This window comes from Pogona vitticeps, chromosome 1 (assembly GCF_051106095.1).
Source record: "Pogona vitticeps strain Pit_001003342236 chromosome 1, PviZW2.1, whole genome shotgun sequence".
Lineage (NCBI taxonomy): Eukaryota > Metazoa > Chordata > Lepidosauria > Squamata > Agamidae > Pogona > Pogona vitticeps.
In genome coordinates, this window is record NC_135783.1 from 91,459,486 (window position 1) to 91,480,593 (window position 21,108).

The 21,108-nt window shown below is 40.7% G+C and overlaps 1 protein-coding gene across 1 annotated transcript in view; it reads right to left on the bottom strand.

Moving 5' to 3' along the window:
* Positions 1 to 2,083: 2,083 nt before the first annotated feature.
* Positions 2,084 to 21,108, bottom strand: part of DCBLD1 (discoidin, CUB and LCCL domain containing 1) — a 35,339-nt gene continuing 16,314 nt past the window's right edge. Inside the window, exons 3-15 of the mRNA XM_020802186.3 lie at positions 19,304 to 19,438; positions 17,894 to 17,945; positions 17,128 to 17,200; positions 16,087 to 16,220; positions 14,606 to 14,646; positions 12,749 to 12,964; positions 11,150 to 11,274; positions 8,328 to 8,475; positions 8,082 to 8,198; positions 6,799 to 6,889; positions 5,408 to 5,457; positions 5,174 to 5,293; positions 2,084 to 3,622 (exon numbers count right to left, since the gene is read on the bottom strand). Of these exons, the coding sequence (XP_020657845.3) occupies positions 3,117 to 3,622; positions 5,174 to 5,293; positions 5,408 to 5,457; positions 6,799 to 6,889; positions 8,082 to 8,198; positions 8,328 to 8,475; positions 11,150 to 11,274; positions 12,749 to 12,964; positions 14,606 to 14,646; positions 16,087 to 16,220; positions 17,128 to 17,200; positions 17,894 to 17,945; positions 19,304 to 19,438 (1,808 nt within the window). The 3' untranslated portion in view covers positions 2,084 to 3,116. The remainder of the gene's footprint in view (positions 3,623 to 5,173; positions 5,294 to 5,407; positions 5,458 to 6,798; positions 6,890 to 8,081; positions 8,199 to 8,327; positions 8,476 to 11,149; positions 11,275 to 12,748; positions 12,965 to 14,605; positions 14,647 to 16,086; positions 16,221 to 17,127; positions 17,201 to 17,893; positions 17,946 to 19,303; positions 19,439 to 21,108) is intronic.

The following is a 21,108-nucleotide window of genomic DNA, read 5'->3' on the forward strand; positions in this document are numbered from 1 at the left end:
CCTTGATTGGGTGGGGGGCAATCTTTCTGCTTCAAATACAGCACTTAACAGTATTTCAAAGATTAGGTGAGCTTCCTGTTTGACAAACAGGCAACAAGGTATGCGTCCAGACCTACCAGACAATGTTTCTTATTCGGTCTACTAGCTACCAATGATTGGTTTCTGTCCTGTTTTGTTAGTATCAGTATATGCATGTCTTGGCCTGTTTAATCTGCTGGGCCTGAACTTGCCCTTATGGTACCTAATGCCAGTGGGGTTGGGACTTTGGTTTGCAAATGAAAGGAAAAATAAACAGAAGAGACTCTTCCCTCCCCGCCCCCATTTCTGGGCTCTTGTTGATCTATGAAAAAGAGCTTGTTACAAGTGAATGAATCATTTCCATGACAGAGGGGTATGTGAACTCCCCCCCATTCCCCTATTTCATTTGACCTTTTTAAAATCAGGTGTCTGGCAAATCACCTAGGGAGTTTTCCATCAAATAGCCTCAGGAGGTCCCTTTTAGTAGTCAAGGAGAACATCTGGGGGAAGTGGTAGGAATTCTGAAGTTCTAATAGCACCTGGATTAGTTGGAACTCAATAGGAGTGCTTTCTCTGATTCACTCCACTCCTTCCTTGTGCAAACCCCCTTCTATCTTCTTCCACTCTTTTGCCCAGCAGCCTGTGCCTCTGGGTCTTTTCCTTTTTCTCTTGATTCTGGGTGATTTATTTGGGGATCATTTTTGCTCCCTACATGCTGCTATGCTGGATTCAAAGAAGAGGCTATATAGCCTTTATTTGCTTGCTTGCATTCAGTTTTGGGAGAAGAGGCTGTGTTTTAATTTGCTATTCTTCCCCTGTAGGTATGAGTGTACATTCCCTGTTTGAGTAATTAAAAAAAAACATATTTAGCTAATCTGGCTAATTAAAGATGTGTATTTTGGCGGTTGGGGGGCTATTCTGTTGTTGGTTATACAATGCTTGTTTTTACAATAGATTAAAAAAATAAGCTTACTTGGTACTATCTAGTCTGATGGCAACTTGCTGTCTATGGTCTTTTCCAACTATTATTCTTGAAAGCCTATTAAATGGGTTATGCAAATTTTTAAATCTACCAAACATATGCTCTGCAGGTCAAACCCAACATTTAGAAACCAATAGGCTGGTTTTTTCTCCAACAATACAATTCCCTCAGTAACAGAATCCTGGACAATTGAACTTGCAAATTAAGCAAGTAAGTGTTCACCTTCCAATCAGCAATGACAAAACAAGGCTTTCTGGAATACCAGATATGTAGCTAAGTGAAAGACCTATGACAAATACATGTCTTTCAGCACTTAAGAAACCCCAATTGTAACATGGTGCTACCTATACCACCACATTTCAATCTGCTGTGGAATTTTTTTTCTGCTTCAAAGGACTTCTGATTTCCCCTTGGAAAAACAAAACCTCTAAAATCAGTGGTTTTCTCAAAATATGAAGAAGACTATTTATGGAGAAAGACAAACATGAACTGTGCCTTAATGGGGCATGAGCACCTGCTTAATAAGCGCAAACAAAAAGTATGAAGTACTAGAGTACTGCAAGAAAATAAACAGTAATTGGTAAGAATCGTGTGTATCCATAAAGTGAAATAAAAACATACAGTGTATTATATTTTGTAGCAGCTTGATCTGAATACAGGACAATGCTTCATACCAGGTCAAACTGCTTACCTGTCCAACCTAGTATTTGTCTGCTTTGCATGACAATGATTCTCAAGGATTTCAGACAGAGCTTCTTTCCATAACCTGACTTTTCATAACCTGAATATGTTTTTAAGCTGCAGATGCTACATTTTGCAACTGGAACGTCTTACATGCAAAGCATGTTTAGCATCACTGAACCACAATTTTCAAAGACACTCTGATATTACAATTTATAAATATAAAGAACATTTTACTTAGAAGTATGCTTCATAGTCAATTGAGCTTATTCTTTAATAAGGGGCTGTAACCTTAGGCTGTGTGCCATTTTTCAAAACACAGATCTGGAAATGTAAATTTGCATTCTCAGGCTTTTCCTTCAGTTACATCTTCCCACTTTTGAAATCATCTGCATTTCCAGGTATGAGGCAAGAGAATAAATCCTTTTAATTAAAAAATGGATGCAGAAATTGATTTAGTTTCTTTAGCACCTTGATGTGCATGGTCTTTCTTCTGTATTTCCTTAAAAAGAAATACAGAAATATTTTGCTTTCAGTTACTACAGGAAATGAATTATTCATCAGGTTAGTGAGCAAATAAACATTTACCTTACAGTCAATTGTACTGACATGATGACATGCACACAAATGGTCTGAAAGTTTACAAAAGCAGTTATCGTATTGGGTGTGGAGTTACCTTCTGGGAAAACTCAGCTTTTGTCTGAAAATAAGTTTATAGTACTTGCAACACTGAAAACGTGCTTGAAATGATATCAGCCTGCTACAATTTCAGACGTCAGTGATAAATGAACAAGAGTTTTAGTAGATGGGGTTTCAGTGCCTTACCTCTCTTCTGACTAGCAAATTCAGAATAAAATATGTGAAGAATAAATACTATCACTCATTTTGCATAATTTAGATAGGTCACAATTCAGCTTTTGTTAGTCTCAGATTTGCAATGTGTGGGAACAGAATTTATAGCTCTGGTGACATGCAACTTTGCACACTAAGTCTGAAAGCACTTCCAAGAAATGTGTAGCTCAGATTGCAGTATGAGAAACATAATAGTAATGAGTGCAAAACGCACTGGCTGAAATTCAGGGCATCACCTTCAATCAGAAATCAATGAAACAATTAAATCATCTCATTAACCACACCTTGCCCTGCCCCAACACAAAGACACAAAAACAAATTAAAGGAACATTTTAAGTTATTTTTCTTAAATATAAAAAAATATGTACACATTGCACATTAGAATAGAGCACCAGTATTGTAGCTGCAGAGAACGAACTGCTTGCAGACCTCTCACTGCAAAGGCCTGTCACGGTGCAGAGAGAGAGACATGGACAGCATTCACTCAGGTCCACTCCACCAAGAATGGCAAAGAGTCATGTGCACTTTACCAAAAAGTGAGTACAAGAGGAGGCAGCACCACATTTTAAACTTGGTTTCTCAGTTATAGGAGAGCTGTCACAGCCGTCTGATTAATGGGTTTCAGGCAGTATCTTGGAGTTGAGTATCCTTCACTTGTCAGTGAACTGGCCTGGGGCTTCTGATAGCCAGTGCTACAGTCCACCATAGGCAGGATATTATTCTTTGGCTTATCGTATTCCTTCTGACTTTGGGGTGTTTGATAGTTTCCACTCTCAGCATCCGTCTTGCACAAGGCAGTGAAATTGCCAAGTGAAACGGAATATTTATGAACAGAAGAAACGGTGGGAATGTTGTAGCAGTTCTCAGAAGAAAAAGCATTTTCTCTTCCTGTATGTCGCTCCACAATGGGAGTGGCATATTCAGGCTCTTGATTGGTCAAAGGCAGTGCATAATTTACCCTCTGAGGACAATGGTAATGATTCCCCATCTCTGAGCTATCTTTCTTTTCATCCTCTGTGTCCACTGGTCTGAATGTGGATCCCTTCCGGGTTACTGTCCCCGTTCCTATCATGAGAGGCTGCTGATAATCTGGAAGGAAAACAAAAAGTCCTTTTGAAATTCGGTGCACAGTGCATGCCAACCACTAGCTTAGTTGAGACTAATCAGTGTGTAGCACGATAATCAGGGGTCTCAAACATGCGGCCCGGTGGCCATTTGCAGCCCGCTGGATGACAGTTTGTGGCCCCCGCCTTGCCTGCCCCCCCTGAAGCGTCCATGCATCCTCTGCTGTCAAGAGTCAAAAAAAGCCTTGCCTTGATCGCCGGCTGTCTCCCAAGACAGCGCCTCTTGCACCCTCCATCCGGAACTGCAGCCTCCCAGCCAGCCTGCCTGTTTACTGGCGGGCAGGCTGCCATTTCGGATGGAGGGTGCAAGAGGCGCTGTCTTGGGGGAGAGCCGGCAAGCAAGGCGCACTGCTGGCCCTTTTCCCTGAGCACTCGATCTGCCACCGAGCGATGCCTGAGAGCAGAGCTTGCTTCCAGCCCATCCTGAAAGAGTGTCTCCAACAGCAGCTGCTTCCGCTGCCACCTCTTCCAGGGAAGCGGCTCTCTGGCTCTCTTTCTCGGCAGCACCAGCCCGGCCAGTGGCTGCCTCAGCACCCGGCGATGCTTCCTCCTCGTCCTCCTCCTCTTCATCCTGCTTCAGCCGCCTTGGCTCTGGAGGCTGCCTGAGCTCGCCTCGCAAAGTTTGCTCCTCTATCATGGTGGGGGTAGCTGCTGCTGCTGAGTGCGCCTTTTTTTGAGGGGGGGCCCTCAGAGGAAGGTTGCCGGACCTCCGTGTGTGTCTCTCTGTGTGTGTCTGTGTGTGGTTTGTGTGCGGGGGGGGGGGGGGCTCCCGTTCTGTTTAATTTCTTGGGTACTGATGGGGACTTGGCGATTCTGTGAGGGTTTTTTAAAAATTTTATGTAGTGACCTCCTCCCCCCTCCGCTAGGCGGTCGCCGGCGCTCCCTCCCTTCTCTGCTTCTTCGTCCTGCTGCTGGTGGTGGTGGTAGTAGTGAAGAAGGAGCCGGAGGGGGTCGTGGCCGGCAATGAGGGCTTGCACGCCCCTCCTCCTCCTCCTCGGAGACCCAGCTTGGGCGGCTTCCTCGGGCTCTTGCTCCACTTGGTGGAAAATCTGATGCGGCCCAGCTTCACCCAGCCTCTGAATCCAGTGGCCCCCAGGTAAATTGAGTTTGAGACCCCACCTAGAGTGGTCGTAATTGACCAGATAGGCGGGATATAAACAAACAAACAAACAAACCTGAACTCTATCTGGGTGCATTAATTTTTTTCTTGTAGCAACAGTGTACATTACAACCACTGTTTTGAGGGTTTTGTTATTTTTTGCAGGTGGGTTGAGAAGAAAACAGAATTCCAGCAGCTCTTTAATGAGTGCACTACTGGGAGAGCTTTGACCTGAATACAGCAAATTGGTAAAATATGAATGCATTAGAAATATGAAAAATTCTGCCCAGTCAAGGACACACAAATATCCCTAATGCATCCAATTCATAAGTATTTCTGTTCCTTAAAAACAGTGAATTACATGGATCCACTCATGGATGGAGAGTTGAAACTTTTTCCTCACGAGTTTGCAATTACCTGCCATCTCTCTAGTGACCAGGTCTAATTTCTGCGGTGTATCCTTTTCATTGTTATAACTGATGGTGAATTCAGTAGACTGATGTCTGACAAAGGGTTGCTTGATTTGTTTCCAGAGACCTAGAACAAACACATAAAAATCAAAACTTGCAGTCTTCTATCAGAAGGAAACTTTTTTTTTGCCTTGCTCATTCTTGTAATGTGATAAACAGATGCAAAATGTTTACCACTTACCTGGTTTTTCAGTGCCGCAAGACCCGTATGCAACTCCATTCTTTCCTCTCCTACAATGAAAAAAAAGGTCAATGACACTTTTCAAAGTAAATTAAATTCTGCTGGCTTTTCAGGACTGGGTCTTCCACAGCTTTGTTATCATGGGCACTATCAGGCACCATGAAGTATGGCCTAACATTAATCAACAATGATTTTTCTAGCAGCCATCTGCCTGCCAGTTCAGTTTCTCTTGCTAAAATTTTGTTGCTTACTTATGCCTGAGGAAAGCACAAAGTGTTAACCTGCTGCAGATTCCTGCTAGCAATTAACACATCCTCACTTAGATTTTCAGGCATGGGAATGATAGCTGGCTTGTCAGGTACCTAAATATCCATGTGGTGACCTGATAATTACTAGTGAAAAGCTACTGCAAGTCACATCATCTGCCTTCTGCAAGTGTAACTAAACAAAGGATTCTAGCCTCTGTGCTTTATAAGTTTTACATACTGTATTACGTTTTGTAAGCTGCCTTGAGTTTCAGTTCTGTGGAAGAGGCAGTATATAAATACAGTAGTAGTACACAATAAATAAATCATGAAGAAAAGTGCTACATGTATTTAATTACTCAATAAACAACAAAAACACTGCTTTAAAAAATCTGCTCAAAATAACAATGCCTGACTATTAGAAGGAAATTATGCCTCCAAGAACTGAACATATTTTTGAAAAACAGTCTCTCTTTCCAGATAGTTTCCTCTTAAACACAAAGTTATAATAACACTTTTTGAGAGAATACTAGTCAAGTAAGAGTTAACAAATCAGTAGGGCACCTTATTGCTTTTGGCATGCCTCCTCTCTGTCTTGGAGTCTCTGAGTTACAGATAATCAGCTGAGACCTGAAAACCGCATTCTCTCCACTGCCCAAACCCTCAGACAAGAAGCAAATTGGCACATAATATCACTATTTTTTCAGGTCGTGCTGCTCTGGCATCCTTGCCTATAAAATGCTGAGATGGTGCTTTTGAACAGGTGCATGATGTGAAGGGAGACAGACACTTCTCCATTCTCCTGTTCATACACTCTGCAGTTTACTGAGCACTTAGAGGGAGCTCACCAAAAAAGAGGAACACTCTCCATTAGCGAATGCACAGAGTGAATTGGGGGAAGAATGGACAAAACTATTAGAACCACTAGGAATTAATTGTTCACTTGAAACATCTTCTGGAAGCCATATGAGCAGTACCTCAGAAACAAATACAATATTGTGTGTTGGTCTTGACATTTTTTTCTATTCTGCTATACATCAAGTTTATTATGGAATTCCCTCCTACCAAAGAGGCTTTTATATGACCCGAATCATGAAAAAGAAAATATTTTTCCACTCAGGACAGGGAAAAAAGTAAATAACATACTTTCGCAGGGCAGCAAAGATACAAATTCCAGATATCAGGAACAGCAAAAGCACCACCATTACTGGAACAATTATGGCAGTAAGTTTCAATCCTTAAACAAAACAGAAGGCAAAAACTGATTGAAAACCACATGGGGGAAAAACATGAGAGTTGAGCTACATATTAATAATCAGATTGATAAATAGAATGGAGCATGTTCTAAAACAAATATCTTCGTACATAAACTGATTTTTTCCATTCTAGAAAAGAAATCACAGCAGAGATCCATCTGCAACCCTACCCAAGACAGTCGTTCAACTGAACCAAACATTGCTTACTCCCTTTTAAATACAGTGGTGCCTCGCATAACCAGTACCCTGTTTAACAATGAATCCACATAGCAATGCGGATTTTGCGATCACAAAAGTGATCGCATTGTGATGTTTTAAATAGAGATAACATTGCATTCCGATGATCAGTAAGTGTTTTGCTTACCAATCTTCACATTGCAATGTTTTAAAACAGCTGATCGGCGGTTCCAAAATGGCCGCCGGAAGAAAAAATGGCCACTCGCAGCGTTTTCGCACGGTTTCCTCCCTTACCGAGGCGGCAAAAATGGCAGCCCTATGGAGGATTTCCACTTAGCGGTGAGTTTATCCCCCATAGGAACGCATTGAAGGGGTTTCAATGTGTTCCTATGGGGTTTTTTTGCCCCGTATAGCAACGTTTCCGGATAGCAATGATTTATCCGGAACGGATTATCATCGCTATGCGGGGCACCACTGTATTCATATGAGAGGACTGCATTTTGGTTCACATTAGCAAGAATTATTTTAATATTTTAAGTTTGATCTGTGTCTGTTTTTGGCTTTGATATATTTTTTAGAAGAAACGAATTCAGGTGTCATACATTTTAAAATGCCTGCTATTTCTTCTTAACCGCATATTAACAATTCACAGCAATTCTAATTTGTGCCAAAAGATAATAGCAATAGAAGAACACCATTCTTTATTTTTGAACAATGAAATTCTGTGCATGTTTCAGAATACAGTAATTAAAAATCCCACACATCTTATTCAATGTGGTTTATTTCCTAGAAAACATTTTAAGGCTTACAGTCCCCGAATACTCAGGTCGATCATTTCCAAAAATGCTAAATAGTCTTGCTCCTATTTGGAACTAGTTAAGTAAATAAACTCATATCAAATACAGCAGACAGTTTGCACTCTCCCTTGGTCTGCATTCCCTTGGGTGAATCTGTCGGGGACATGTAGCCACCCCTTCTCTATAATGTGCTCAGTACCTAAGTTGTTTTCTCTTGAAGGTATGGATTCAGTAATTGTTCTGTCGTCTTTTCCAATTGAAACACCCGTGCTCTGACTTGGTCTTTGCCAGAGTGGATGAAAAAGGGATTTGTTAACTGCAAAACCAGAAAAAAAATACAGTGAGGTTGGACAGGTTTGTGCAACATTTAGATTCTACTGCCTATTAGATATATTTTATTATTAGTTTTATTTATTAGTTTTATTTTACCCTGGGCGTTGCTTACTTTGTACAATATGACAACCAAGAAGTTCCACCTTTAGAGCTATTCTTTTGTGCCAACTCTGTGGAATAATCTTCACATACCGGGCAACTATAGGGGGAATGAAATTATTCCGCACTATGTCTCCATGGTTGGAATTGGCTCTGAATATCTGCAGTTTGAAATAAACATGAGTCATGATTTTGGAGTACACACATTGAAGACAAATATTATATATATAAGCAAACATGTACCTTGCCCTACCAGAAACAATGGATAATACTATAAGACAGTATTTAAACAAGTTGGGAGGCAAATTTACCCCTCTTCTTTTGCAAAACAGCTTCTGGAGGAAAGCAGTGTAGAATACAGGGGCAGCCCCTGACGAGCATTTTTAAAATCCTTTCTCCTAATGCCTCCAACTATATATGAGTTTTGGGCTTCAAAATACTTTTAACACCAGAGAAGGACGACTCTGGAGACTGGATGAGTAGTTAAGTTGCTCAGCTGAACCGAAGTCTCAGAAATACAGAACAGGAAGGGGAACATGATCCCCACCTCCCTACAGACTGCATGTGTGGCTGGCTGGACAGTCAGCACCCAAATCCTTAGAGCTGCAGAACAATGAGGGAAGCAACTCCCTCCCTCATAAACCCCAAGACACATGCAATGCAATATAGTTTTCTTCTGCAAACCTTGAGTCTTCTCTTAAGTACAAAGAAACTATTACTCTGCCATCAAGGGACCCTGGTTTTACTGCCCTATTGACTGACTGCCACAATCCTACCAAATGTGGCAACAGAGGGAGCTAAACTGGAGAAATCAGCCTTCTTGCAAAGCAGCACTAATTTACATTTCAAAATCCAGAGAGATATTCCCCACCCACCTCCTCACATGCCTATGTTCTTTAAATCACTGAAATGATTGTCTTTTATTCGCAAGCTAGGCAGCATTTATTTATACTAATGGAACAGAAGACCATGATAACAAACCAACAAACCAACCCATCAACCCCAAAGTCCATGCCATATTTAAAAAATAACAACAATTTATTCACATTATACTGTTTTCACAGATGGCCTAGTGTTAATTTTATGTTGCCAGTTTTTATAAAACTGTACAGAAGGCAATGTTTTACTGGACAGGGAGATAGATTTCACAACCGACACAGTAAAAGATAACAGAACTATCCCAAAGTGAATCCTTTAACGTTCAACTGATACTACATAATGCCGTGAGATAGTGAAAATTCCTCTTCCAGGCTGAAGCTCCTACTTAGCACAGCACCCTTGATGTCAAGAAGCCAAAGAAGTTTCTCACACAGAACTGTAAGCAAATCCTCTTTCTATTGGTAATGGCCAAGTTCCTCCAATTCCTACCACAGGCTAGTAAGGTGTGGGGAAAGTGTTTCTAGGCCTTATATACTGTGACTGTTGGGGCTGAAAGAGTTTGGGGCTGAAAGAGTTAATCAGAGTTTGCCCCTACAAAGGAGAAGGATTATTATAGATTAACCCATCTTCCTACTTATCAACACCCTTTCATTCAAAACCAGGAGGAAGGAGTGGGCATGAGAAATGGTTAAATTTTACAAACACTGGAAAACTTGAAAGTTCTCTCTACACAAAGGAAAGTGTAGTAGAATAAATGAACAAGCATATATACAGTGGTACCTTGACTTACGAACTTAATCTGTTTTGGAACGGCATTCATATGTTGAAAAGTTCGTAAGTCGAAGTACCATTTTCCATTGAAATACATGGGAACGGAATTAATCCATTCCAGCATTTCAAAAAATTACCTTCGTCGGTCTCAAAGGGCTCCCCCCCCTCGGACATTGGAGGAAGCCCTTTGAGACCTCTGAAGGCAAAAAGGCAGGGAGAAAGAGCTGGAAATTCGAATTCCCCGCCCTTTCTCCCTTTTTGCCTTCAGAGCACTCAAAGGGCTTCCTCCAATGTCAGAGGGGAAAGCCCTTTGAGACCTCTGAAGGCGACAAACGGCTCAGTTCGCAAAAAATGGCATTGACTTGCGAATGGAGCCTCGACCTCATTTGTAGGTAGAGGCTCCGTTCGCAAGTCGATGCCAATTTTTGTGACTGGAGCCATTCGTAAATCGAAAAGTTCATATGTAGGGACATTCGTAAGTTGAGGGTTGACTGTACATATATTCTTAGAGATCTTCTGATAAGGGCCAGCAAATTCATCCTGAACTGTTAGCAAACAATGCTAAGGTAGGCACTTCTTAAAATTTATTTAAAATAGAGATAATTAAGTTCCAATTTGCTCACCACACAATTCTTATGTACACGGCCTAACTATACAGTGCTCTGTTTAGTCTTCCCCACTCATACAATCTTTCTGATCCTCATCCATTTTGATTCTCCTACTCTCAGCTTCATTCAAAGCAAAGTTAGTGCTTATTCATCTCCGACTGCAATGTGTGTGCACGTGCGTGAATGCAAGCTACTTTCTGGGCCTTTGGAGAATATGGTACAGAGGGTACTGTGCTTTGACCCCTATTGTCCTTGATTTTACAATCACTCTTCTCACATTTTCTTCTAGTCTAAACAATCTCTTGCCTTCCTGCTTCCTCTTGTGAAAAAAAAATCTCCAGCTTCCTCCTATGGGATCCCTGCATTACTGGGGGGGGCAGATTAAAGTACTTCTGAATGTATACTCTGCATACCTAGGCTACTTAAAGCCCACTTGAGTCAACTGGATTTAAACATAATTCTTCAGAGGATTGCAGCCTGAACTGTATGAAAACAGAAGATATATAGTGACACTGAAATGCTTATTGGAGGGAGAAAAACATCTTCAGTTCAACATCCTTGCCCTTTCCCTGGTTACCTTTTCTTCATTGCTTAGGATTCCTTTGTAGGTCCTCCATTTTGAGTTATTGTTTTTGTAGTTCACAATAAATGTCTTAACATAATAGTTAAAATTGAGCATAGTGGACCCTGTAGTTCTAATTCCTTGTAAAAAAAAAAGCGAGAGGGGGAATGATAGGTTTTTGTTTATTCGTTAACAAAAAGAAATGTAAAGAAAAACAAGACATTCCTTTCAAACAATGATAACTATTTTACTCCTGAAGCAAAATTAAGAGACATAATTATTGGAAAAGCATGTGCTTTATGCTTCGAAAAGAACCAGTGTTTTGTAGATGCAAGTTATTTAAAACAGGTATTTAAACATCTTTTTAAAGTAGACTTATATTCTAAGCCTGAATACTAGCTGTAACCTTTGTGTTACCGATACCAATATAATAGCATCACCCCAGCAACAAGGATGAGGTTAGTGATATCAGCAAGGGATCCTTTCCTTGTACATAATCATTGTGTTTCACCATCTGGACTAGACTGGCACAACCCAACAGAGTTTATTCTATTAGGTTTACAGATGCATAACATGCTTTTGGATTGTGGCTGTTAAGCACAATGGGGAGATGTAATCTTCCAAATACACAATGAGCATGTCCTAGGAAGCCAAACCCTGTGGCAGTTTTCTCTTATTTACACTCACGTTTGTGGAGATGCATTCTTTCATCATGTTTGCCTACAGACAGCAAGCCTAACTACAATGCTCTGAGTGGGGGGGGGGGGGAGAACGAGAAAAGAGAGAAAGTACCATTTTTCAAGTGATAGAGAAAAGGAAGATGGATGGCTCAGTTAGACTTAGTTATGTGCACATGAGAAGTGGAGTGGCAGTTCTGTTCACTCTGAGTGCTACATAACTACCATATATATATGAGGTGAATCAGCTGTATGAAAGATGCAGTGTAGAGACTCAGTGAAAATTTTACCAATTGTCTAGGAGTTCCCTATGTGTGCGTGTGCATGTGCAAAAGCAAGAGACAGCATGTAAGTTCACATGTAGTTATCTATATATAAGCTTCCCTTGTGGTTTGCCCAAGGCCATATAGGCTGGCTCTTCTCCCAGAAGGCACAATGGGGAATCGAACTCCCAACCTCTGGCTCCGCAGCCAGATAACCAAATCATTGAGCTATTCGGCCAGCTAAGCCTTCTATTTAGCAAACCATAAGTTGCCCACAATTGTATTCCTGGGAAAATTCTCTGCTCCTGGGCTGGTGTTGTGAGTGCAGAAGAATTTGATCTGAAGGCCTCATTAAGAATTTCATGTTACTTTTGATAGAGAGGGCAAGGTGCAGTTCTAATAACTCAGATGTTTATGGGTAATAACTGCAGTAATACCAATGAGGCTTGCCAGAGTTCTCCAATTAAACATTAAGCTTTTAATCAGCTATTACACTTTATGCCTCCCTTCCCTCAGGGCACCCAGAGTAGCATTTTAACTTCACAACATCCATTTAGCTTAAAAAAAGCTGTAAACAGTTCACACTTAGTAATGATTCACATTTGTATGATGCCTCATAATACAATGAATTCAAATAGGTAAGAAGACATAATCTCCTATGGTAATCAACTGACCTGTTATTTTTGTTCTTTCTCCCAAGTCAATTTCCAGCCATTGCCGATGGTTACTCTGATTTGCTGCCCAGGACGGCCCTTGAACTTTGAGCCAAGCCTTATCAGGCGACCACTGCACCGTCTCCCCAATTTCATTGGTTTCATCCCAGAATGAAGATGCAGTGATCTGAGAATTAGAAGCATCTCCTCCTTCCAGGTTCAGCGATTTATTGCAACCTTAAAATTCAAAATTAAATAAGGGAGCATTTCTATTTGCAACCACTGCCCATATACCTACTGCATTAGCTAATACTGTTTAACAGGACAGGGAAATCGGACCTCCAATAATTTTGCACTGCAGACACCAGTGTCCACCAACATCTGGAGGGCCACAAATTGCTCATCCCTACTATGGAATGATGAGTTCAGTCACCAGCCTGGCTGAGTGGATCACATATTTTTCATACATCAGTATTATTGGACCACACATATCATGGAGAGTTCCTGCAACAATGTACTTTCCCCATAACTTTAGTTGTAAGCACTTCAAATGCAGAGCATACTTTTTGCCTGTGATAAATGCAATTCTGGAAGAATCCTGCATGACAATTAGCAAAAGAATTTGAATGGGCAGAGTGAGAAGACAAGAAAACAAATGAGTGCAAATTTTATAACCCAAATGGTATGACATTTAACTAGCTATATATACCTGAACCTTTGTTGCATCAGGTTTCATGTAAAGAAACCTCTGGTTAGCATCCAGCAAACAGCTCTCTGATAATACAACATCTAAGCTGGTGTTACTAAAAACATGGCAAATACTGCAATATACCTGGGAGAGTTGACAGTAGACCAAGCTCCCAGTAATGAGCTAAATGCATGGCTCTCAACAGCCCTTGCAGGCATTATTAAAACATGTAGACTCCAAATGCAAGGAAGAGAAGTGGAGAAGAGCATGCTGTCAACAATCTTATTAGACTGCACTCTGCACCAAAAGCCTCCACTGATAGAGGAGGCTCCATGCATCATCAGGTGTGTGTCCTGAACATGAGGGCAACAAGAATGGCAAAGGCAGATGCAGAGTTTGCTTGCTTGTTCTTCCTCTTCTTTTATGATGATACTCCAAAACTGATTAAAAATTTCTCAATAAGACAGGCTAGAAACACAGTTTGTGTACCATTTCTTCAACTGTAATTCACAGAAGTACTGTTGACATGGGTGTATCATTCACAATACGAAAGCATGTCCTGAAATATACATGAGCATCTCTGCAATGTCCAGACATGCTGCAGTCTGCTATAGGGATTCTTCAGCAGTTATGAGGTTACATGGGCTACATCTCACTGAAATAATAATAATAAAAAGGTACAAAAATGCATTCACCTCAACTTGGCAGCCAGTTTTGTAAGTTTCAGTGGCACTTTCTTCTAAATAAGAATGATACTAGCCTCCCAAGTTCTATCCTGGTCTATAAATCCTGGTCCATAACTTATACCTGTAGAGGAGCAATGACATCTTGGGCTGGGGCAGTTTTGGCTGATTTAAAAATTTCCACCTTCTATCCCATAGTCTTTCCAACTTCTGAGCAATCCCAAGGATTGCATAGAAGCTGTAGGATGGGATTAAGAATGTCATCCAATAGTAATAATTTCCAGAAATTAAAGATTTCCTCCTCCTGTCCTACGGCTCCCACAGCTTCCACATAAGAGGATGTACTTGGAAGCTGGAAGAGCTGTAACAGAGGTACACAGTTTTTACATTACTGAATAATCTTCCATTTCCATGTCATAACCAACCTTCCACAGGCATTAAATTCAGAAATACAATTTCAGCCTTAGTTTAATAATGCATTTATTTATAAAGAAATACATTTCTTACCATTTGAATTAAAAATAAACCGCTTATCTGACAGAGAACCACTGTAAAGAAAGGAAGAAAATGGTGGCATTAGAATTATTTTGATTATTAATTTTCATATTAAAAAAACCAATTTTAAGATTAAATAATTCTGTGTATTTCATTCCCACCCTGCCTTTTGATCCAACTTTGATCTTGAATAGAGATGGGGGTATTTGTATACCCCCCCATAGATGGAGATAACGAAGGAGATAACGTCCACTCACCATTTTGCCACTCTTCGACCTGGCAGGGAGGCTCATCATCCTGCCTCCTGCCAGGAGTGGCTAATCCACTGTGAGCTCTGGAATGATAGAAAGGGAGCATGGAGCCTGCAGCAGCAGTGGAAAGGTGAATGATGGTTATCTCCACCTGTGTGTGGGGGGGTGGTATTCGTATTTGTATACAAATGCCCTCATCTCTAATCTTGAAAGTTGCTACACCACTAAAAGCCTGGCTTGTTTAAAAATTTAAATCACTGTTGCTTGGTCTGAATGAAATGGGATGTTGTGGTGAACTCCAGATTTCCTGGTTTATTTGTTTATGTAAAAGTAAGAGCAAATATGCTGTTGCATGTAGGAAGGCTCATTCTTACCTTGGTTTATTAAGCTGAAATATTGACCACATGCAATCACAGCTTCCTGATTCATATGAAACTATGGTTAACAGAAGATATCCTTGGTAAAGGTAGATTCCCCTTGACAATTTTGTCCAGTTGTGTCCGACTCTAGGCAGCGGTGCTCATCTCAGTTTCCAACCCTTAGAGCTAGCGTTTGTCTGCAGACAATCCTCCATGGTCATGTGGCCAGTGTGACTAGACACGGAATGCCGTTTACCTTCCCACTGAGGTGGTACCTATTTATCTACTCGCATTTTTGCGTGCTTTTGAACTGCTAGGTTGGTGGGAGCTGGGACAAGTGACGGGGGCTCACTCAGTAACATGGATTCGATCTTACGACTGCACGTCTTCTGACCTTGCAGCACAGAGGCTATCCTGGTTTAGTCATAACTCACATGAAGGAAGAAGAAATGAACTCCAACCACAGGCAAAAGACATATACCATTCATAAAAGAAAAAGCTGAAATATGATTGTCTAAAACAGAGGTCCCCAAACCCTGGTCCGTGGCCTGGTGCCGATCCATGGCCTGAGCTGGATCGGGCTGTGGAGACAGACCTCCCCCCCGCACCCCTCTGCACATCCCCTTTGCGCCTACGCGAACACTCCCTCACCCATGCTCCTTCACCCCTTAGCACATGCGCACAAGTGCCACTGAGCACGCTTTGTCCATGCGCATGAACACCCACGCACCCGCACAAGCGCCCTTCAGCTCCTTCATGCATGTGCATGAGCAAGCACCCACCTACTCCTTTGTGCATGCGCAGGGGTGCCCCCCCTTCCCCAACTGGTCCACGGGCTTAAAAAGGTTGGGGACCGTTGGTCTAAAACATGGACAACACTTACTCTTGAGATAAAATGCCATTGGCAAGGATTCCTTGATAACGTCTGATTCCTTTCAGTTGAACCACATTAATCCGTCCACCCAGCTCATCTGCAATTATTCCAGCATGTATGGCAGATTTGCACAATAAGGAGGTCTGATGTTTGAAAATCAATTAAAAGATCAGATGGGATTTCAGTGTTAATAAACATTATAATCACCATGCCCCCTTTTACAATCCAAATGTGAAGAGATTTACTTGGTCAAATAAGTGCTATGGTTAATATTTTACAGTCCAGTAATCCTTCCCTACCTGAGGTTTACTCAGACAATCATTAACACAGTGTTATTTCTCCATTATAGAGGTGGAGAAAAAAACTCAACATGCTTTTGCAGGGATACTGCAGATACTTCAGTTATGAATTGCATGGTGAGTCTAAGGAAATATTGACCTCAAACAGATCTCTCATCCATTTTGGACACTATATAACAAAAGGTGACTGAAAAGAACTATGCCAGTTAGACTGTATTTGCACAGAACTCCAGAGCAAGGATTATAATCCCTTCTAACAGGCATTCAAAACACACAGTTCAACCATACAAAAAAACGCACACTCTAAAACTTTACTAGTGAAAGGAACAGCAAGCCAGTATGGCTGATATTCTGTTGCTTAGCATAGTAAGCTGCTCTAGAACAGAACTACTGAATCAACTGGGATTTGGTGAATCAACTCCTTTGCAAATTCTAGATTCAAATGGGTTTACTCCAGTTGCAACTTGTTAAATCCCCACTGATTCATACTCAAGTGCAACTAGCAACAGAATCTCATCCATTACTTCCTATGGCCAAAGTAAAATATGCACAATTCTTTTCTTCTTCCATACAGAGTAACTATCTATTTGGTCATTTAGTGGACTGTCCTCTACTTCATATAAGCACATTGCCTTACTGGCCTCACAATGGAACACAGAGTTAAACTTTTATTTTATGCATATCTGGCAACAAAACATAATGAGAAAACAATACTGCTATCCCTTCATGGTTCTCTATCTCAGACACTTACGTCTCTGTAGCCTTCCACTATATTCCCAGAAATATCACCTGCTATGTTTCTGCAGCCAGCTGGACAGTACCTGCTGTCATGGAGAAAAGAACAAATCCCATTTCAGGTAGGAACTAATATGAATTGCAATATCTACACACTCACACGCATCAAGAATGTCTTGAAGGGTAATCTAAAAAGCAAATTATTTCCAAGTTCTAATTTATTCATGTGCTCTGTAGATAATGGCACAGATGCATACACAAACAGAGGAGAAACGCATTTCATTCCAGTCTCATTTGGTAATTTCACATGTTATCAATTACCACCTTAAAGAAAGCAATTATTCACATCTACGACAAGAGACTCTTCAGCTTCCAGTTGTTCAGACTGATCCTTCAAGGTGTTTAGTGGCTTTAACTCCTGCTTCTGTGGTGAGGCACAGAGGGGCAGGGCAGGGGCAAGGACCAAGTGCTCTACCTGCTCACACTGGCATTCCAGTCTACTATGCTATCCATCAAGGCAGCACAGAGGTCTGCTGCAGCGTTCCTTAATCACCCTGGAATGCAAAGTCTCTCAGAGGAAGACATCCAAGTCTCTCCAGTAGATCATCACAGAACGAAATATCTCCAAATATCTCCAGGAAAACACATTCCTGTGGTTGGCAGCAGGGTTTCAAGCATATCACAAGCAGTCATGTACCTCATCCGGTTACAGCAGTTAAGTATTTTCAAGTGCAAGATGCAACATGACAGGCACAATGTCTACCTCATAAACCTATATTTACCTGTATTCTTTCTCCACATAGTGGTTTGCTCTCTCCAGACATGTGATTAAATCTGTTTGAAAGTAAAAACAAGTGTAAATCCAGAACATCCAGCACACGGAGAAAAAAGATGTGGCCTGTCAGTTAAAGCTAAAATGCTGTTCTCTCAAACGTCTCTTAAGAACAATCAACCCAAGAATCAGAGTATTCCCTCAATTTTTTCTTTCCATAATAGTTTCCCACCTTTCTAACTGCACACCAGATTCACTGTGGAGGATCCATATTTTCTTCTTGATAGGAACAATGATGCCAGAATCTGACCTCAGAATAATTATTAGGAGGAAGGGAGGGTGTTCAATGGTCACTCACATCTACATTCCAAACAAATATCAACCAAGTATAACAGAAAGAAGTCTGATACTGTAGTCATTTTTGAAAAACATTTGCAGAGCAGAGGTTTCGGTTAAGCTTCGGCATGAAACAAAAAGATTCAGTCAGCATGTTATGTCTTAATCGTCAGGATAAGGTCTTATCTTTGGAGGGGAACAAAAACTCTGTTTGAAGATATGTCTTTGGTTTATATAAATTATATCCACACATGTAGATCGGGTGCCTCTCTGTCTTAGTTAATAAAATCCAGGGTCAAGACATTATCATTCATATTCAGCTAGGACACTTTGTGAGAAGGGTGACAAGGAGACTAGGCTTCCTGCTGGCACGTCCTCTCTTCTAAATGAGCTTGAAGAATACATGACCACTGGCGCCCCTATAGAGGTCAACACGGGAGATCTGGAAATAGTATCCCCGCTCACAGCTGGAAGTCCAGAGGCAGTTAAAAGCCCAGGAAGTGGATCATGCCTCACACATGACTACTCGGGGAGGAAGAAATGTCTGGGAAAAGAACAACCATTAGAGGAGGAGGAGGAGTCTAAGAAGGAAGAAGAGATAAAATGAGGGGAAGGGAAAGAGCAGGATGAGGTAAAAAGGGAAGAGTGTCTCAAAGAGCTAACTCCCCCTTGAGGGAGAGGCAGGCCAAGGTAACAGAGAAACCCCTCCCAACTGAGTGGACAGGCGGGTAGGAGTGGGTAATAAAAGAGGATTCCTGTTAGAATCAGGGGTCGTGATGTTCTGCCTTGCAAAGCTAGAAATAGGAAATGGATCTTTATATAGAAATGGGGGCAAGGAGATCATGGTAGATACGCTTAAAATGCACATGCAAATATATGTGTTTTTTTTTAAAGGTTGGCTTTGGTCATCAGCCCCTTATTCAAATGCAGATTCCTCTTTGTTTACCCAGTTTGGTTTGTTTGGCTTTCGACTTGTTTTCAGAATGCCTGTTGTGTGAGCCAGGAAGTGGGAATACTCTATCTACTTTTTAAACTCCATCTCAAATGAAACACAGAAATAAAGATTTCTGGAATTTAACTTTACCTGGATGATCACTACTGGCAAAGGATAGTAGAAAACCCCTTCCAGACACGTGTGACCTGCTCTCAAAGTGAATAGTTGCTTCATTAGAATCTAAGATGATTTCTTCTGGGACAGGCACATTGCCACAATATGGCCCTACACACAGAGAAAACAAACAATATTTGGTAATGGGTGAAGTGGTCATCTAGATACTAGGAAACATAAACATCTTTATCATGTACTCAGTTTTTCTTTGCCACAGCGTATCTACTGGAATTTTGACATGTAATTTTTGAAGTTACTTAGCCAACTAATTTCCTGCCATTCTGTGTTCAGTTAAAAAAATGGTATTAACACTTCAGACTGTTTTAGCTTCAAGCAGACTTCCTGCCCACTAGCCTTTGAAGTACAAGATTTTTAAAAAAGACAGTTACCCATCACAGAAATAGTCCAACATTCAGAGTCAGCTGAATGTTCACTGGTCACTAGAAGATACAAAATGTAAGTACTAAATAAAGGATATATTTAAAAAAAGGTACACTCTCCTTGAATGAGACAATACACTATGAGCAATAAACACAGAAATATGTAATATTATTTATAGCAATGTATAAAATATGGCTTTAATCCAATTGCTAAACACTTATGAACATTTCATTGATTCGATTGGAATTAGCAGCTGGATTTAGGCCTCTATAATTACTTAGCTGTTAATTCTTATTTTGAAAGAAATTGCCCCTTGTCTTTTGTTCTCCTCCCAGTTTTTGGAACACAAAACTGAGAAAGTCTACCTAGAATTAAGTTTATTTCTTCATATGAATGATTAAAGACTAAACAGTTTCAGAACCAATCAAACTCCTGGCATTACATTTAAACCAATTTCATTTAAGAAAAAACCAGAAGGTCATCTTCCCCATCTTGTAATTATTGTAAATGTTTCCTTTGAGTTAGGTCATATACTAACTGTTCTATATACTATTGTTGTTTTAAAATGATAAATTTATAAAATTGTCTATTTTTATATGTATAAAGAAGCAAAATATTACGAGTAGTGATGTTCACTTGTTTACGATAGTTATTGACTGCCATTCATAATACAGTACACAGGTAAAGGTAAAGGTTCCCCTTGACATTTAGTCCAGTCATGTCAGACTCTAGGGCGTGGTGCTCATCCCCGTTTCCATAATACACAGCAGGCATTCTATTGTAAATGGACAGAGATTTCACCAAGAATTAAATGGTTAGGTGCTGCTGAGTCTAGCCGCACATACTCAGTCCAGTACTGGTTTCTAGCTTTGACCAGATGGGGCTTCTGAAAGTTGAAGTCCAACAACATATGGATACCAAAGGCTGGCTCTAGGCTTTTTCTCAGCTATCAAACAAGAGGCTTGGTGATGGCAGCCCTGCAGCAACACTGACAGTCACACCACTGACAAACTCACAGAGCTTGACTCCCACTGACTTTTTAAATATCTCTATCATGTACTGCCAAAGATATATGGGCTACACAGATTTTCCCTTATGGGGTTCTATAGAGAGACATCCCTCTGTAAAGGAAAACTTTTAAAAATTATTAAAAGACAGATTTTTAAAACCAGGAGAACCAGTACACAGATCTGAAGATGCAATTCATGCTAGAACTACTTAAAACAACCAAAATCCCTCTTCAACAGCAGAAATATGAAAAGTTTCCTGAAGAGATGAAGAGAATTAGATTGAGGAGTGTTCACTAGTTAACTGGGAGAATTACCATCAAGAAGACCATAGTTGGACTAAACTCCTGAATGGGAAAACGTTATTACAGTACACTATGTGGCAGTTAAAGT